This window comes from Gobius niger, assembly GCF_951799975.1.
Source record: "Gobius niger genome assembly, chromosome: 20".
In the NCBI taxonomy this organism is placed as follows: domain Eukaryota; kingdom Metazoa; phylum Chordata; class Actinopteri; order Gobiiformes; family Gobiidae; genus Gobius; species Gobius niger.
The window spans coordinates 25,240,244-25,260,580 of record NC_136871.1 but is presented as its reverse complement, the minus strand read 5'-3'; the positions used below and the strand labels follow the sequence as shown (position 1 = coordinate 25,260,580).

The following is a 20,337-nucleotide window of genomic DNA, read 5'->3' as shown; positions in this document are numbered from 1 at the left end:
TGGTCTGCTTTTTTGTTCTGCTGCGCTGGGCACTTAATTATCTATATGTAAAAGTTTTAATATATAAATGTAGTAATTACATGGCTGTTTTAGATGTGACAAACTCCCATCTGTGTCAGATAAACCACAACCATTAGTGGTTTTCCAATGCAGGCTCCTCAAAGGAATCCAAGCTATGTGTGTATGAAATGTGTACATCTTCATGACGAGTGAGGAATGGCCCACTTCACTGTAATAATAAATACATGTGTGAGTTTTATTGGATGGTCTGGACCTATAGACTGTATATATTGTATTGTACAAAAATACACACTGAGTTTGCGAAGAGGATCAGGAAAATTCCACATAAGGCAGAAATATGTTATATTCTAATTATTTTGAAAATACATGCAAATATTGTTTTCATGACATTAAACTGGTTCAAATTATTGCCAGATTTTACCCCAATACATCACCTACATCCCCTATCTGCCAACTATATCAGCTATATCCTTTTTAGTTTAGTTTCTGTTGAGGATTTAACTTATTGACCAAGTTCTGTAGTAGCTTTAGTTTTGCTAATATTCTGTCATGGTTTAGTCTTGACTCAGATGTGGTTTCGTCTTGGTGCAACTATAGCTTTTATTCAGCATAATGCACATTTGGCTAGACCGGCCATTCCCAAATTTGCAGCACTGTGGCTGCTTTATTGGTGCCAAGAGCCCATACAGGCCCCATAATTTACTCTATCATGGTCAAGTTGTGTGTTTTACATTATATTTAGGACAATATTTGTAATAAATCCAGTATTTCCTCACAGACTTCTCTACCACACTGCACCTTTTAGTCTTACTTTTCTCTTTCATACAATATTTACCAATCACTGCTACATTGTACAGTGCATTTTTCATTTTGACTCCTGTATCTCAAGGGATGACATTGTAAAAATGTAAGTATGCAGCTGCTCTAGTCCGTCATTGTTGGGAAGTGTTTGATCCCACCCAGAGGTCACTGTGGTGGGCTCCTGTTTGATTGTCTGACCCTTCAAAAGCACTGTCCCACATTGGGTTTTTCTGCTGAATCATGACCCATTTTATTCTTTAGTCAAACCATTTGCAGAGGAGTGAAATGCTGTAATCCTCGATAGTACGTGGAAGTGGCTGTCAAAGCTGATCCCAAGGTGTTTAAATCAACAGTTTCCCTTGTTAATGGTTTTAGCAGGTTGAGAACAGGTTGAAGTCTGTTTTTTTTTCAGCTGGAATGGTGAAAATGAAAGCTATTTGGACCCAGAGCCGAAAGTTCATGGGCTGACGTTATCCGGCCGTTTTACAATTACGGATGGTGTTTCTGGGGCCGTAAATTTTTGGTGTAAATGGGGCATTCACAGGGCCGCTGACATGTTTTCTGTTGTCGGAGTTAAATGGTTTGATTCTTCTCATTCAGAGCTGGAACCACCCAACATGCCTGGTTAAGACTCGGGTGGCCATGGAGATGTACAAACCCACTTCAGTCATTCACGCAATATTTGCCAATGCCAGTGACTAATTAAATACTTTTATCATGGGGTTTGCGGCCTAAACATAAATATATAGCCAACATGAGAAACCTAAAGTGGAGAAAGAAGGATTCAGTTCTAGTACAAAACAATGTTAGGTATTTTTGTACAGGAGCAGTGAAAGACCTGTGAGGAAGCGGATTTGTCCACTCTCATTATAGGTGTGAAGGTATTGTGCAAACTCTTGTCACTTGTGATCTGTGGGATATCCCATGTCTGACCTCTCATCAGGCTGCTGTAAAGGCCCTAATGATGCAGGGAGGAGGGCAGATTAAGGCTTCGTGCAGGACAGAGGAGCAGGTGGGTGGGGCCGGACGCACCCTGCCCTGAGTGCCCTGAACCCTCTCATTAAAGCTGCCTGAGCCCACATTACAGGCACATTACAGGCTGGGATATTCACACCTTCATTTAGAATTTAAGAAAGAGCTAGAGGGAAGGCGCAGAGCAATGAGACACACAATTAGATCAGTTGGCGCTATACTGTCGAACTTTAACTAGTAGGTTGATATTTCCTTATCTTGTTTTACTGTAGGATTGTGGAAACATCTGTCTGGTCTAGCGACAATTTGAGTGTGCTCATTATCTGTGCAACACTCAAAATAATTCATTTCTCTGAAGTTATAAATGATCCAAAAACTATATTACTGAATCAAAAAGCCAAGATAGACTAAGATTTAGCCACATGTTGAAGCACATCAGATGTGATTGATTGCTATTGTTGCATATTGATGGTGTACACTACAGGCAAAAAATGTGTGAGCACTTATATGACACAGAAGTGTCTCTTATATGACACAGAAATGGGCAAATGTAGGCCCAGGGGCCTTTGGCCCATTCAGCCCTTCAGTCCAACCCACAAAACCGACCAAGCTGAACTAACACTCGAGAAAACCCCTGAAAACATCTAACTTTGATGCATTGGCTAAAATGGTGAACAACACCAGTGTTTTATTGTTGTTTAGACGAGTAGACTCTATTAATTGTTTAGACGAGTAGACTCTATTAATTGTACTTGTCTGAAACTCCTGCTAACCACGTTTGTCCCAATGTGGCCCTTGCATCAAAATGTGCCTGTATCTGATATAACAGCGTGGGCAAGTTGGCTGTTATTGATTGACTGCGGAATTCTTCCGCAGTCAATTATTGGTTTTCATGTTCTTTATTATTATTCCTCTTCCATCTTTTTCCTGATTTTCTAGAGCTTTCAGCACCTTCATGCTTTGTGCAATTTATGCAAGTTATGCATCAAAATGTTCCGCATGTTGAGGAGAAGGGTGCTATTACTTTTGGGACTTCTGCAACTTACGTTTTTTCCGCAATCGGCCGAAATGTCGGAGATTTTTCCCATTGACTTATAATGGGGCTGCCGCAAATCCATGCTTTTCTGCACTTTTTTCTGCATTTTATGCAATTTCTGCACTTTGTGCATGTTCAGCTTCTGCAACTTGTGGGTTTTGAGAAAAAATTGTCCTTCTGCAGTTTTCCAGTTTTTTTATACGAGAGTTTGAAATTTTTGCATTAGTGTGTATGTGCGAATCCAGCCAATCGGGAGACTCCAGGCCTTTCAGCCATTTGTGCAGCTTCTGCCAATCAAGCAATTTCAACAGTTTGACCAGTTTATGGAATATAAAAGTTTATGCAATATTAACAATTTATGCAAAGTAACCACTTTATGGGATTTAACCAGTTAATGCATTTTAAAGCGTTTATGCAACTTAAGAGTTTATGCCATTTAGGACTTATGAATTTTAAAGCGTTTATTCAATTTACATAATTTATGCAAATTAACCCATTCATGCATTTTACCACTTTATGCAGTTTATGCAACATGACATTTGATGCATTTTACCAGCTTATGCAAATTTAATTATGCAATTTGAAGAGTTTATGCAATTTCTGCATTCGCTTCCCGCATTTCCGCAGTCAATCGCAATGGCGCAGCCATTTCTAGTTTCAATTGCAGCAGCTCCTCTACTGCATACAAACACTACCAAAAACCTGTTTATGCCCACATGGAAAATGTGTGCATGTTTATCAAGACATTACTATGACGTACTATATGGAGACCTACTGAATGGCACTGTTTTATTACCTTCTAATGTTGTCCATATTATTATGGCTAAGATATCACCCTTCCTCCATCATAATTGGTACCTTATCTGTAGCGCGTCATTGTTTGTCCATCATTATCTCCAGTACATAGTATTTGATTGAGACATCACCTGCGGCTCATGTACCTACACCTTGTTCCTTTCAACTTTTAACAACCGTAAACCATGTTTAGTCACTTCAAAACAATAAACAAAGTCGTAATATTTTATACCTCGGCGTTTGTCACTCTTTGGCCCCTGGGTACTTTCCATTGTGTACATACCATCCCTGCATATCTCGCATTGAGAAGCGTTTTGTCCCATGTGTTCAGAGCTGCCGGGTCAGGGTTAGCAGTAGCAGCAGGTTAGGGCAAGTCTAGGAATATACCCAACACACGCAAAGGGGTCAGAGGGGAAAGCCTTCAGGTCTGCGAGGCGTTCACTAAGCTCCTTTTCTTCCACATACATCATAAAACTACGAGTCATATTGTGAGACACGAGCAGCAGAAATCCAGCTGGTCTGCGAGCGTGGAGATGTTCCAGACACTAAAAGATGTAAAGGCCGCTACATCACGTGAGCCCCGCCACAACAACGCGCTGAAAGAGAAATGAGGCAGGCTTAATTTATGGCGTTGGACTCGTTTGACTCCGGGTTTAAGGCAAATCCAAATCTTATTCCAGTTTAGAGGTTCTCCAACGGTGGCATTGGCGCATCTGGTGTTTTTGTTTTGTCTTTTAAGGCTATCGTGGAGATGTTTTGTTCCTAAAAAGCTACTGTAAAATTGGCCTGTAGGTAAATACATACAGTAAACACAATGTTTGACTATGCTAATTTGTTTAACCATCGGTTGTGTGCTTTTGAAAGCCCTCCTAAATTCACCGTTTAACCCGTCACCCCTGTATTTACCTGGTGAGGTGAAACGTCTCGTCAAAACAGGGATTAAAAGGGGCTCAGTGGTGCAGACCGTTCACTAAACAAACCTGAAGATGGGATTTTAGTGTCTTTGAAGTCGCACATAAATCCCCCTGAGATCAAACGTGCGCCAAATATTAAAGTTTAAGGCTCACTGGTCTGGATAATAAGCTGCGCAGGGAACGACTTGATTGATATTTTAGCCGCCAGTCGACAGCCCCCGCACCAGTTCTCTGCGGTAAATCCCATGCAGTGTTTTCTTGTCAACACATGCCCTGAAAAAGAGTGATATACATAAGGAGGGCTGGCTGCTACCGTTGAAGATGACACGAGTATATTTAGTTCAAAGGAAATATACGACATGACCGTGAACCTGCTTAGCCATGCGTTTATAAACCTACTGACCTCTCAGTGTTATGATGCCTTAACAGGTATTCAAGCCTAAAGGTGCACTGTGCAACCTTTTTAATGCGATTTTTATGAGTGGTCAGCATGATGCCTTTACTTTCGATCACGGTGGCCTCGAGGATCGATTGTTTTGTGGGTGTTCTGGTGAGAGGGTCCGTCAGCAGTGGAAACCTTCCAAACAATGATCCTGGAGCATCCTAGATGTCACTGTAATGGAAAGTGAAGGCGCCATGCTGACCACTCAAACAACCGTCGGGTCACTACATCAAATACGCACAAATATCACCTTTTTTTCCCCCCATATAAAAAGTTACAGAATGCAGCTTTAAAGATGGTATCTTCAGTATCAACAGTGATGTACTATTCAAGGGAATCTCTCTTTACATGTAAACAATTATGGATGAGAATGCCCTGTCTTTTAGTGCAAGCTATAACAACTTATAGCACTGGGTCTCCAAACTGTGGCTCGGGAGTCACTAGCTCTCCAACTCTGTCTGTGTAGTCCCCCAAAGGCTTCCTTCAACTCCTATGTATCAGAATCAGAAGTGTTTTTTATTGCCATGGTTATGAACACGATTGTTGATTGTGCAACATAAAACATACAACACATAACTTAGATAAATAATAAACTATAAAAACTTAAAACTATAAGACTAGAAGACTATAAGGGCATGCATAAGCAGATTAGATTTTAACTCTGATAAAGACAATACAATTTGACATAGAACAACAGCGTGAGTGTATGATGTACAGGTGCATTGAGTGTTAGTGTGGACATACCACATACTGCAACAGGGCAAGTCACATATAGACGTGTTCTCTCTTTGTCCACCAAACAGGTGCGCTCTGAACATGTTGAAAACCATGAAAAACAGTGAAGTATTGAAAGGAAATGTTCTCTGTAGAAACATCTTTGCTATAAGTAGCTCTCTGCTGTTTTTAATTTTGCTATGGGGAAACGGTTGGAGAACACTCAGCTATTGTCATTTGTATTAAAAGTACTTTTTATGAGAAAATACATTTTTGTGTGTATTTGATCTTGTAGTGACCATGGGTAGTGTAGTGCCTGTACTTTCAATCACGGTGGTCTCTACAACACTCCAAGATCAATTGTTTTGTGAGTTTTTTTGGTGAGAAGGTCCATCAGCAGTGAAAACCTGCCAAACAATTGATCCTGGAGCGTCCTAGAGGCCACTGTGATGGAAAGTAAAGGCACCATACTAACCTGTCATACAGCCACTTGGTCAATACAAGATCAAACACACACATATATCAACTTTTAGTTTCACATAAAAAAGTTGCATAGTGCTCCTTTAACTTAATAACTAATTTACATCAATAAAGCAGATCTTTCGTGATTGTATCTGCTTTTGCTGTACTTTATTTTGAGGCCATCTGCTTTTGTGTGTCTAGTTTAAGCTTAGTCTTAGTCAGTCTGACCACATTTGTAGATAATCGCGATACTATATAATCTCAATCGATTGCTACTTTTGAACAATATGCCAGACAATCTCCGCAGGCCCGCAGAAGAACTCGACCTGTTTTTGCCGCCGTCCCAGGGCTCTCCGCCTGCACAGTGATGTCATGTCTATGTTAGGAGCCCTTTTCCTGCCAAACTTAACAGCGATTGTTAATGATTGAACAGAAATACTTGTGGTTCGTAAATGCAGGCGTACATTTCCCCCAAACATGAGAAGCACACATTATGAGGTCTAAGAGGTTAGCCCAGTAGGTTTTTAAAGTTGCCATTTTAAACATCCTCAACCTGTAAAACGACATAAGAATAAGTCCGTCCAGCTGCACCGATGAACGACCACAATTACAGGACCCGTGCAAGAAAATGGTGCAAAAGTGGCGCTATATGCATCAATTAGGGACTGGTTTATGAGCGTTTCCTGAACATGAGGTCTAAGAGAGTCAATGGAAGATTTTTGAGCGCAATGTCATGATTTTTTATGGGATTTGTGCAGCTGCGCGATAAAGGGTAATTTTAGTGCACTGGAGTGGAGCAGTAGGGGGCAGTGTTAAACCAATCACATGGAGCTTACTGTTTTTTAAGATAACTATGAAATTAGTAATACAGTCTACAACTTAGATTTGACCTTTTTTATTGTTGCATCTAATACATATTTAAAAAAAATGGCCAGTGTCTCCTTTGTGCGTCATCCACGACTAACATATTTAAGGGTCGCCTGATTTGAGTTCAAAGGTTGAAGTTCATTTCCTGCTAAAGCTGTGCAGTAAATAGTCAGTTCCAGCTCATATCTTTTAGTCACAGTAAAACAACATGGCCAACCATCTGAGGGCTCTCTCCTCCTGAGTCACTCTGCCCCTCTGTCTCTGTCCGGACCGTCTCCCCAGCGCCTGGTAAACACAAGCAGCTGCGCAGTAACCTGTGAGACACATACACCGTGACATGACCTCCAAAGATCAGGCGAAAATACAAGTAAAATGCTAAGTTTAATAATGCCTCCATACTAATGCCGCATCCTGAATGTCTCCATTGGTTTCTATTGAGCTTGGTTTGGTTTCACGTGGTCCCCATAGATGCTAAGGCCTGTGACTTTCTTATCACAGGAAGTCACTCAATACAACCATGGAATGTAAACTAATAGCTTTGATGCTGCTGATTTGAAGCTGTTTGCATTGTTTTCTTTATGATCCTTTTCCTGTTTACGGCTTAGTGCATGAGTTAGACGTAACAGCTAAAAGACTGCACTTAACAACAAACTCTGACAGTGCAGAAATTCTGTTTTTACGCTTTTTTTGCAGTTTTTGCAGCAGCTGTTTTGGAATATTATCCGCAAACAAGATCCAATGAATTAATACATCTGCAGAATTTCTGTGCTGAATAAGAAATCAAGCAGACAAAAGAACCAACAAAGTTTGAAACAAATGGCACTTCAATTTCTCTAGCATTGATTTTAATTTTATTTTGTATTCTATCTTGGTAAAGAGATTGCACACAGCAGACTATGCAAGCAGAAGCCTTTATGTATCTTCCTGGATGTCTGATACACAGTCCTCAGGTGGAATCATTTTTTCTTTGACTGATTTTGTTCGATAAAAACATTTCTCAACAGAAAACTATTATCAGCGATTGTTTAGTTGCAGCTCTAAACTGTAGCAGTCGCACTAACAGGAGGAGAGTATATCAGGCACACATGGTCCCGGGCGTCACCTTAGCTCAGCATGAGTTCCGCTTTGACCATGACCTGTTTGATTTCAATAACACAGGTCTTTATTTGTGGTGTCTGAACTGAACCTAAGAAAACTTCCACTGGCTTTCCCCCTAGAGGACCAGGTCAGGGAGGTGACACCCACACGGGGCACCCTTCACTGGGCAGGGTCATTTCACCTCTGGAGGTGTGCAGGATCAGTCTTCATGGCTTGGAAGAAAAACATTAAGAAACAGTAGCCTCAAGGCTCGCTCGTGCTCATGAGGTCATTGAGTTTAACGGAGAACAAATTATTTTACAGCTTGTTTGTTTTATGACATTTTGTGTAGCAATAATAAGATTTATTGGAGGTGGAAATTCATTTATCTGTTTATGCAACAAATGTATTTTAAAAAAGAGCATTAAATAAGCATTAGCTTTTGAAGTGAGTACACGTAGTCATAGTGGCAGTGGTTGTAGAAGCTGTGATAGGTAATGGTAATGGGCAACATTATAATTAGTAAAAGTAATCATGGAGGTACTGGTGGCAAAAGTATCCTGTAGACAAAAAAAAAAGAAAAAATATACCGAAAGCACAACCCGTCAGTTCTGTGTGCTTATGACAAATGTTTTACATTCCTGTTTGCTGACAGGGCAAAATACTGTGCAGATGACTCGTAACACTGACCCAGCACCGCCCTGTTTAAACCCCTCACAGGTGTGTAGCCCCAGGCCCTGCCACAGAAGGGGAGCACCCAGCCCAACACAGAGGAAGAGAGGAAGGGTCCCATGTGAGGATTAGGTTCTTTAATCCTGGTTCTGACTCCACTTCTCATGCTCACTGTCTGCAAACTGACCGATGAGGTGCTCCCTCATCTGTTTGGGGGAACCATGCGTGTAATGCATGTTTGTGATTGTTTGTGATTGTTGACCTGATATCCTGGCACACAAGCACTTGATTAAATGAAAATGAATAAATAAATAGGACAACATGCAAAAAGAATCATCAAATTCAAAGACAACATGCCAGACCAAAAATAAATTAAATTTAATACATCTGAATTGTCCAAGTCTAGGTTAAATACAACAGAGAGCTTTACAGTCACATGAAACATATACCAAAGTGAACTCTTTATTGTACACTCAGTGCAGTTTAGCCTTTATGACACTAATACTACTTAGATGCTGCATTTTGGCTTGAGCATTTCCAGATGTTGTAAAGCAAAAGTAATCTTTTAATGGGCGGCTCTAGTGCTGGGTTTACCGTTTGCCAAAGTTTGCTAAATGGATAAAATCTTCCTCTTGCCCATCTACTTTGTTTCCATACGTTTATGCATATAGGGTGTTTGATGCTAAATACCAGTAGGAGTAAGAGTAGGAGTTCTCGTCGGCAGCATGCACTTGCCAACTTTATGAGTAAGAACTTCAGTCATGAAAGTTGTGGTATTAATTATCGCAGCATTGGTATTACCAATAAGCCTAGTAGTTTTGGCAGTAGCCTACTTATTGCCGTTATCAGGGTAATAATAATAATACTGTAGTTGGACTAGAAGCAGTGAAGATTGTACCCCATTCCCTCGTAGATTAGCTCGTAGTAAAACTGCTCCACTTTGGATGTCAAACAGTCCAGTGGAGCACAATTCCTCAATGAGTATAATCTTTTCTGACAAATGCCCATATGAAGAGAATTGTTGAAGAATGCATGTGATGGTGAGCTCTGTTTCCTCTCTGTTTCATCTGCTCTTATCAAACTCAGAACAGCAGATTGTCAGATTATTATTCCTTTTATTGGGGCTCTTTTGGGATGTTCTAAGCGCAGTATTTGAAGGCCAGCCGCTACAATACTTGTAGAAGTTGAGTGTTTCATCTGTGATTGTGAAACCCACAGTGGCTGATTTTGTCGTAGTCCCTGCGTTTTGTGAAACTGTCCCATACGCAAACCCTGTGATTATGTATTTGAGAAGTGAAAGATCTGATCGAGGTGAGAGACAGCAGCCGAGGAAGCGAACCAACTAAACGGACTTCTTGTGTTCGTGACAGATGTGGTTTATGTAGGAAAAATGTACTGATTAAAAATGAAGCATGGAGTTTCCATCAGTGCTGAAAATGCTTATTATTTTAGTATTCAGTTGAAGAAAGTTTGAGGGATTGAATAGGATTTCACTTGATGTTTCCCTGGTGTATGAGCGGCACCTTCTGAGTTGAAATGAAATTCAGTACACACAGTATTTCCCTCCAGAAGCATTAGTGTTGTTGGCATGATCATAAATATACTGGATTTTCCGGACTATAAGTCAGCCTTTTTTTCATAGTTTGGCTTGAGGTGCGACTTACACTCAGGTGCGACTTATATATCAGAATATATAATTTCACATGTTTGTTATTTTCACACAAAAAAAACAGCTACAAAAAAAGCTAATCGCGGGCTGAAAGCTAATGGCCACAGCTTGAGGAACAAGTTCACAAATTGGTGAACAACATGCTGCCGGGAGAGGCTTGTCAATGGTGCAGTTACGCCTCCGTGCCCCGGTAGTTGCCAAGGCTGGTGCGACAAATACTCCGGAGCGACTAATACATGTTTTTTTCTTCTTCATTTTTTCATATTGTCCAGAAAACATGGTGCACATGGGCACTTCATATACTGCATTGTATATTAACCCTTTCTTCTTCAGTTCTTACTTATTCTTCTTATTTGCAACTTATTTTCTCCGTCTTTTAGATGTGAATGAGTGCGAGGAGACCAACGGCGGCTGCGAGGCTCTGTGCTGCAACACCATTGGAAGTTTCTACTGCAGGTGTCCCCCGGGGCAGAGGCTCAACGAGGACGGAAGGACATGCCAAGGTAAAGTCTCTCTTTGCTAAACTAGACAAACAGAAGAGAGAGATAGACAGGCACACAGAGAGTAAGCGAGTAATGAGCTGTGTGTTGAACTACTATACTAAACTATCCCAATAGATCAAAATCACGATTGGATTGTCAAGCGAATGTTGAACTGGTCTTGTACAATTGCAAAAGCGTTAGACCAGCAGGTGGCAACAACCTTTTAATTGTACAACCAATAATATATGCTAAAGGTACTAACATGTGCAATATGTCAAATAACAGTCACTCTATTCTCTCCGTTCAGTACAAAAGCGCTCTTTTCCTGGCGTTGGTTGACTGGAGAACATTGTCTTCCTCCCCAGACTGGCAAATATTAAACCACATCTTGCAGCATTAGCGCTCTAATTGCCCTGGATTTGGCAGGAGCCCATCGTGAAATCACCGGGAGCGTGCATGTCTAAGTCTGGCTTGTGCATATATGGACTGCGTGCCAAAAAGTGATCCGTTTTCAGGGAGAATGACGGCCCGGGAGCGAGCGGCCGGGGCAGAGAAAATCCCACAGGAGTCAAACCTGTGAGATATCGGCTCACTTAGTGGTTAGCAATAATTCACTCTGGGGGGAAAGGGCTTTCTGCAGCTACTGTGTGACTGACGAATGGCTCACAGGAATATTCCAATGTGCGTGAACGATGTTTGGAAAAGTATCTGCTCGTGATTGTGATTGCAATTAGGACGGAGATCACCAAACCACATTGCGGTTTGGTGATCTCCGTGTCTTTATGTTTTACTCGGTTCCGACCGGTTCATATTCCTCAGATTGTCAGTAGTGCATTAACTTGTGGGGTATTTCTTGGACATAGACTTTTTGTTTTCAATGGCCCACATTAAGTCTCATGCAGGTGGTCTACAGTAGGATCAACATTGTTCTAGTCACGTCAAATACAGTACTTTGAGTCTTTTAGTGAAACCATGGAGATGAGGAGAAAACGGCGTGCCAGTCTCAATATTGAGCCTGGTTTTATTAACCAGAGCAGGCCAGATTGTGTGTGGACCTCATTTCTTCTACTGTTTTTCAAGTTTGTGGCTTGGCCTGTGGCTGTCTGGGTCTTGGGGGTGGGCTGCTGGTCACCTGGCTGCCGTCACTCTCTATTAGAAATGCCATGTCAGTCCAAACATACGGTGAAAGTTCAATTTACTGTAAAATGATGGCAGCTGCGGGGATGGATTTTCTGTTTCTGCTAAAAGGATGAGAACACACAGCCAGTATTTTGCGGCAAAGCACAACTACTGTAACATACTGTACAGAACAACAGCTATTACTGCTATTACCACTAGTACCAATGTATTTTACTAGTTTATAGATCCACTGTGCTCCTCTGAGTATGCGAGACAACCTCTTTCTTCTCCTCTCACTGAAAGAGCAGACTGTGTCATTCACAATAGTAAGAAAATTGACATTTTTAGCCTTTTTCATTCTATATGAAAAACTGCATGCTCATTCTTTTTTTTCACCTGCGGAAGCAACTCTGCTCTATACCACAACTACTACATCTACTACAAGTACTATTAAGCATCAATGGACTGACATAACTTGAAGCTTCAAATACCATGGAGATTTTTCACTTCTACTGTTTTCATTACTTCTACAAGTACTGGGGCTGCTACTGCTACCGCTCCTACATTGGTGGCAGTTTTTGGAGGACTGTTGTCCTTGTAGCCTTTTTAATTAAAAGATTTCATGAGGTCATGTGAATATGTCTGAGAAACAGATCCGTCTTATTTTATGCCTGAACTTGCTTAGATACCTGTTCCCTGATGCAATGACGAAATATTACCTCCCCTTTATTAAAGCTATATTAAAAGTCGGTATTACTTTTGGAAATGACCCTGTTTTGCTCCATGTACTGTGCACTTGTAGCCGTACTTTCGCCGTTTCGGGCTGTATTTGTTGGCAGCACATGTGAGAGCCCAGTGCTTAGCTCCTGAATAGACCATTTAACTTGCACGCCTCATTCCTCTCTCAGATGTTTGGATCAGAAATAACCAAATTCAACTTCTGGCACATAAATTCTGCAGCATTCCTGTATTCCTGTTTTTTATGTCCGTATCAAATTGGAACCATAGGTCGGAGTTTATCATATTGTCGTGGTTAGGCATCAATCAGACACTCATCACCTACATCCGCGGAGGAAACAGGGCAGTAGACACAGCTGGACTCAGCTAACACCTGCTGATGCTTTCTCTTCTTTCTTATGTCTCCAAAATATTCAATCACATCTATAACGGGGTTGTGGTAGCAATTTAGTAATTTGTCTCAATTTATTGAACAGATAGACCAAGCAAGTGGGAGGGGGGATAGGCTGAATATGCATTAACCAAACATGGGTGCAACAACACACATTTCGGGGTATATTTTTGAGGAGAAGGTGGTTATACAAGAAGACTTCGAATAATACAGGCCCTTTCATCCAGACCTGTGGTTAGCCTTTGTTTGCTGGATGAATTAATGCATGTTTTTGGCTGATGGGAAAACCTCACGGATTACCAGGAAGAAACTCACCAGATATGGTGAGAATGTGGACACTCGAACTCCAACTGGCTCCTTTGCTATTGCTCACACAATAGGAAACATAAGCCAAATTCACACATTCATTCACCCTGCCCCCAGCAGGGCAAAGTCCAGCCAAAGTCAGGATGTTAGCTTGCTAGGGGCGCATGTGTGAATTTGGTTTTCATAAGATTTTCAATATAATGAAAACATACAAGCAAAAGAGCACAAACTAAACAAAACAGAAAAAGAGACATCATAAAAATAAGATTTGGACTGTAATGTGTCTGACCCTTCAAATAAGACATAAACACATCCCAGACTTCAAATTTGATTCCCCCTGATTCTATAACTTGACAATTTATAGTTTACAAGATGTAATATCTGTCATGGATTTAACCCAGTCCTTATAGACAGGAGCTTCTGGATTCTCCCATTCACAGAGAATACTGTAACTCAAGCAGCTTCTTGGGACAAGTGCAAATTTACTTTTAGATATATTGGGCAAACAGGATCTGTCACTTAACAGACAAAATATTTAGCAAGCTATGACCTTTTGAAGATCAAGAATCTCAGTCCTCTTCATGGCCGACAAACTTTCTGCTCTCACTATTTACTTTGTAGCTTTTGAGAGTGAGCATCATCAAACTCTCTGACTTCGATTGAGAATTTATATCAAATGGCGAGTCAGCTGGACCTCTTCAAAACACGAGCAACTGTGATCGTGTGTTATGCTAAGACATGGCTGAGACTGGAGCCAGGAGGAGGACCTTCATTGTGAGTGTTAGTGTTCGCTGATGGGAGGAGGCACAGAGAGGATGGTGCATTGAAGAGAGAGGATGGAGCAGTCACTCACTTAAAGGACAACATAAATCCTCAGTGGATAACACCTCATCACATTGCTTTTGCGATTTGGCCATGGCTCTCTCTCTGGGGATCTGTATTTTTCTCGCGGAAGCCATTGATATGATTTTTGCTGCAAATTATCCATCGAGCTTTTACAGAAGAGTTTGTTACAGGCCATACTGTTACCATGGATACTACAACTACAACACGGGATATCCGTCGACAGGTGAGAGCAGGAGTGTGGCGCTTGTGTAGTGTAGCACAGTTGCCAATATGTAAAAAAAAAACGAAGTAAATAAAGATAATGAACAAGTCATATTTTGCATTCTGGTGATGGTCAGTACATTTGAAGTGCCCGTTGAAGTTGTTTCTTTGGCTTGCGGACATGCAGACAGGAGTAATTGTGTTTACACTGTGTCTAGTTAACATCACAGGGAGACATATTAAGGCATTAGCTAATAGCCAGTAATGGAGGAGATGTTAATTGTTTTCGTGTTCCTGCGTGCGGGCTAAACTGGTGGATATGAAGCTGCTGTCTGGCACTGCCCACGGAGCTTTCTGATCAGTCAGTGGCCTTTATCTGGAGGATTACAGCACAACACGAGCCATTAAAGGCTGTTTGTATGACTGCATGAACAGGAAGGAAGGGAGGAGGGAAATTACAGCTGAGAGTTTTATGACATTATAAATCAACATTTTACTGCAGTTTTTAAGGCCAGTAATCATAAGGTCAAAATGTGAATCTGGAAATAAGCTGTAAAGTTTGTAAAGCAACATTTCCATTGCGTGGTCTGTTTTGTTGACTTGAAAAGATTAAAAAAAAGCTGATTTTTTTTAATGTCTTACATGGTCTTCATTATATGTATTGTTATGACAAATGGGAAAAAGTGATAAAATTTCACATAGTTTCCGAATATTGAAAGCTCAATAAATCAGTCTAGAAATGAGACCAACTGTGAGAACAACACGTTTGCAATTTTATGTGCCTGTCGGACATGTACCTGTGTATTCTCAAAACAAATTTCCTGTGGCAGCCAAGAAGGTACCGTGTTCAATCCCTGGAGGAGACCTTTCTGTGTGACTTTTGCAGGTTCTCCCCGTGTCTGCGAAGGTTTCCTCCGGGTACTCCAGTTTCCCACTACAACCAAAAATAACAGGCCAGAATGAATAATGTGTGCAAGTGAGTGAATAGTGGTGCAGAGTAGGGCTGTGCAATTAATCGAAATTCAATTACGATTTCGATTATTACACTAGACTATTACAAAAATGGCATAATCAAAATGGGATGCCCTTACGCTCGTCCATCCAAAGCACAGAAAGTCCGTCCTGCGTGGTTTGTGTGAGTGCAGCTGGCCGGCTGAACTGCCAACACAGCGTGACGAACTGCTGTATTTGTCATCTAAATAATAATATAATAATATTTTGTATACGTAGCTCTTGAGATAACGCTACTGATAAGTGCTCACCTTTTGCTGAAAGGAGAACCGAAGTTTTGAAGCCTTTGCCCAGGGCTGGTTGCAGAAAAGTCTAAAACTCTTCTTCAGGAGCGGATATCACAAACACAGTTCAAAGGAAGCTCGTGTTATTTCATGCCACTGTGATTGTTTCTGTTCCCTTCGCATTTCACGTGCTAATGGCCCATGCTTTGGTCCGACATACACAAACAGCGCAGTGTGAAGATGTCATCATATCACGCGCTTGCTTTGGTGTGAAATAGAGCTCTTAATATGCATGTGTGTTATGAAACTTGCATTTAAAAGCATGATGATTTCAATGATTTCAATTATTACTAAAATAATCGTGATTATTGTTATTTTCTATTTCTTTAATCGAGCAGCCCTAGGTCAGAGGGACCATCGGCGCAGAGGTTTGCAGTCGCACTTCTGTCAGTCTACCACAGGGGAAACTGTGGCTACATACAGTACATAGCTTATCACCACTGTGTGTGGAGTGCCGTACAAATCCCCTAAAACTGTGTGAAGAGCTCTGGGTGACTTGTGTCGTGTGAAAAGCGCTGTACAAATAAGCTTCCATTCCATTCCTGCATATGTACAAGAGTCCCATAGTGTCATATAGCAGCGATCCTACAGGGTAAAATTTTCTCCATTTAGTTTTGGTTTTGTCTTCTTTCCCCACAGATGATCTTTTCTCATTTAAAAGACAAACTAACAATAAACAAAGCGTTCTTTTGTTTGACTGGTCGCCTTTCCGTGCAGTTGTCAGGCTGTAGGTGGATGTTGCTGTTAATGTTTCTCGTCAACGTCGGCAGAGACCCGGCTTTGCCAAACACTGTTCACCCTCAGCGACATCGAAGGAGGCTGTGAATGCGGGCACCACTTTTTACAAACCACAATGTTGTAAATCAGCGTTAGAAAGAGATGTCAGGAGAGACCCAGAGATGCTCCAAGGATGGAAAAGGTTTAAATATCAAGTATTCAGCCAACTCTTCTGGGTTTAAAGTTGAAATTTGGCAAAACATGCAAAGAAACGGAAAATTAACTTGTGCCCAGAAGTGCTCAGTTTGAGGATATGGGAAAATCCAGTTTTATAAGCCCCGTCTTCTACATTGTTTTTATGATGAGCTGAAATCACAGGGTGAAGATTGTCAGTCATATTAATCACTATGTTTAACTCTGTACTGCACAATAAAGTTGCTTGATCATTTGAGTCATATTAAAAGATTTGCACATAGCTCAGACACATCGCGTGACATGATGTTTAAGCTAAATACTCATAATAAGTACTGTGACTTGGAGTTGCGTCTACCTTTTAAATTACCAACAATATGCTGCTTTTTTTATGATGAAAAGATAACACATCTTTCTCTCTATTGCCCATTTTACTCAAGTTCATGGAGGAAGAAGCTGTGAAACAACTGAGGAAACAGAAACAGAGGAAGCTTTCTCACTGCGGACTCATCTAACAGGAGGGTCCACTGTGCACTTCCAAAAACAATTTATTAGTCTCTGACCCTCAAAATAGAGGGTTAAATATACAAGGACTTGAAAGAAATGCTGGGAATCTGATACAACAGTGGAGCTTTGTGACCCGACTGTGGAACTTGGGCCAAATGTTTACCACCTTTACTTGGTTTTCTGTTTCTGTCACTTTGTTCGCCAGGGCCGTGGGAAGATATTTTGGCTAAGGGGTGCTGAGAGACAAGATTGCCCCCAGAAAACGCTTATTTCTTATGTATTTAATATTGCCTGTGATGCGTAAAGGATCTACCAGGGGGTGCTGTAGTGCCCTCAGCACTCCCACGGCCTTATTGTTCGCTCTTTGCAAAATCAACAGAATGTAAGTGTGATGAGAATGAAGCAGGTATTGCACGACTTGGCTAAAGATACTCTAGCCCAGGGGTCACCAGCCTTATTTCAGCTGAGGGCTACTTTAAGAGCATTAAGTTGTTCGAGGGCTACCAGTTAAAAACAAATCCTAAAGACTTAAACGTACACTGTTCACTTATAGGATATTGACCCCATATTATATTGAAATAGCTTTATTCTAAACTCATACCGAGTCACAAGAACCGAAATAACTGTAAATTTAAGAATTAGATTCAAGAAAATGAAGTGTTTTACACTTTAGAAAAAGTCCCATGGGCTACTGGACATGCCCCAAAGGACCCCTGGGTACCCGCGGGCACCACGTTGGTGACCCCTGCTCTAGCCTGAATGGGTCAATAAGGTGCATCGTCATTAGGATTGTTTTCGCTTTTGTGTAAAGAGATGACAGCGGTTCAAAGTTCAGGACGTGATTACAAATACACTTCTACACACTGTATGCATTCCTCATTTGAGTCATTGGTCCACACTTGAAAATATAGGGTTTTCACAGACAAAGGACTGAGGTTATAATGATGTGAGTTTCATCTGTTGCGGGGTAGGACGACTTGCCTTGATGGTGGTCTGCTCCGTCTGTCTTAATTATTCATGTGTGTCTCAAAGGAATGCTTCAGTCCTCTTTTCACACGTTTCCCTGTACTCCCGGGACTTTGACAAGTTGCGGAGGAATGTTAAATGACTTTTAACTGTTCAGTAGTTGTTACCACATGGACCATTTGTTTGTAAAAATGCCTCTCTTTCTCATCCATCACCTGCTCTGTTCTTTTGTCGCACAACCCGACCTGGACTTAATGATAGGTTTTAGTTAAATTACGCCAATTTCTCTCTCCTCAGTGGTTTGTGTATCTCTCTCCACAGATATCGACGAGTGCCTGGTTCACAATGGAGGCTGCCAGCACAGATGTGTCAACACAAGAGGCTCGTACCACTGCCAGTGCAACGGAGGCTCCCGGCTACATGTGGACGGGCGCACCTGTCTGCGTAAGGAACTTTACGCTTTCAGAAGGTTTGGGGGGGAAATGTTAAGAGACAAATTTAGAGGAATATCTCTCTATGGAGTTTTCCTTGTGTCTGTTAGGTTTCCACTTGATGCTCCAATTTCCCGACCGCTGAAACATGTTGCTTATTATAGACTCTTCCAGGACAGCAATTCCCTTAGAGATTCAGAATCTGAGAAATTCACGGTTAGACGAAGATTAAAATATATTTTTCCTAGCTGTAGCCTTTACCCGCAGTTCTTTCTTTCTTCCAGTTTTGCAGCAAAGCTTGGACAATGGCCAGTTAGTCACAGGATAATATAGACATTCTCAACACCTGTGAACTAGTAGAGTTTAACTTATCCAGCCCACGCTCTGCCCAGAGGAGTCTTAATGATAAATCATTGCCCCCATATGTTCAGGGCATTGGACTCTGTGAAGGAATGTACTGGACTGAACCCACACAATACATGTCTTTTTATTTAAAGTGCAGGATAAATCAGCTACTACCTCTTGGATAGTGTCTTTCCTCACATGGTCCACACACATTGATCCATTCAGTGTCTGCCTCGAAACTGTTTATTTATCAAATTATTAGAGGAAATTAGCAGCAGGCACAAACATTTATACTGAAAAGCCATACAGGCAAGTACTACTGATTATGAACAGGGACGATGTGCATTTGATTATAGAAAGCAATTGTCAATTTTCTGTCTTTTCTGGGCCGGTTGATCTCATCTTCATTGGTATTTTGTTAAGTCTGATACAAGAGTAAACCTGGCTTTGAGAATGTACACGGACCGTCTGTTTTGTCTGGGCTGCTGATGGTGTCTTTTGGAGGCGCACATTTCTGGGACCGTCCAGGGACAAACCTGGTCACAGCTGTTACGCGAAGACATGACCGATCACAGTAATAATAACTATACTTCGCATGCGGGAGATGAAGGTTAAAGCTCGGGCTACAGGGGAATCTTCTGACCTGTTCATGGAAATTTTGCCTAAATGTTCTACTTTTATTCAGGTTTTCTATACTTTTGGATTTAAGCGTTTGCATCATTTTATTTTTGCCCAAAGCTTGCATAGAAGGCTAATATTTTGCCAAGAAAATAACCTAAAAAATTTGTTGTATAGGCACTTCAGGCCACTATAATACACTGATAATATTTTTGAATCTTGTTTGTTTATTGTGGGTGCAAAGAACAAGGGACTGAGTATTGATCCTTGAGGGACTCCATGTTTTAAATTTGAATACAGCGTGAACTACCAACTTTTGTGCATGAATCAGTTCTGCATCTTCTTCTCTTCACAGCCGTGCTCTCCTGTGCCCTCAGTAACGGAGGCTGTGAGCACTATTGCGTCCAACAGTCGGCCACACATTTCCGCTGTCGCTGCAAACCCAACTACGAGCTGGCAGAGGACGGCAAGCACTGCAAATGTAAGTGGCCATGTTTCCACTCCCTCGGCCGTAACCCTAAACTAAACAAACCACTCACACGGAGAGCGGAGAGGAACATTTTATGGGACAGTGAATTTGGACAAAAACAAATTATCACAACTTTGCTACAGTGGAAAACCTACCTACGGCAAGAGCCAAATACAAGTCCAAAGCAATATTTCACTTATGATTTACTGTAAAATGAGGTGAATTTTTTTGTGAAATAGAGTTTGTCATGGTTGTCTCAAAATGTCATATTT

At 41.2% G+C, this 20,337-nt stretch overlaps 1 protein-coding gene across 1 annotated transcript in view; it reads left to right on the top strand.

The window, feature by feature from the left end:
- megf6b (multiple EGF-like-domains 6b) overlaps positions 1-20,337 on the top strand; it is a 59,680-nt gene that overhangs the window by 20,954 nt on the left and 18,389 nt on the right. Inside the window, exons 5-7 of the mRNA XM_079578293.1 lie at positions 10,823-10,945; positions 18,524-18,646; positions 19,952-20,077. Coding sequence (XP_079434419.1) covers positions 10,823-10,945; positions 18,524-18,646; positions 19,952-20,077 — 372 coding nt within the window. The remainder of the gene's footprint in view (positions 1-10,822; positions 10,946-18,523; positions 18,647-19,951; positions 20,078-20,337) is intronic.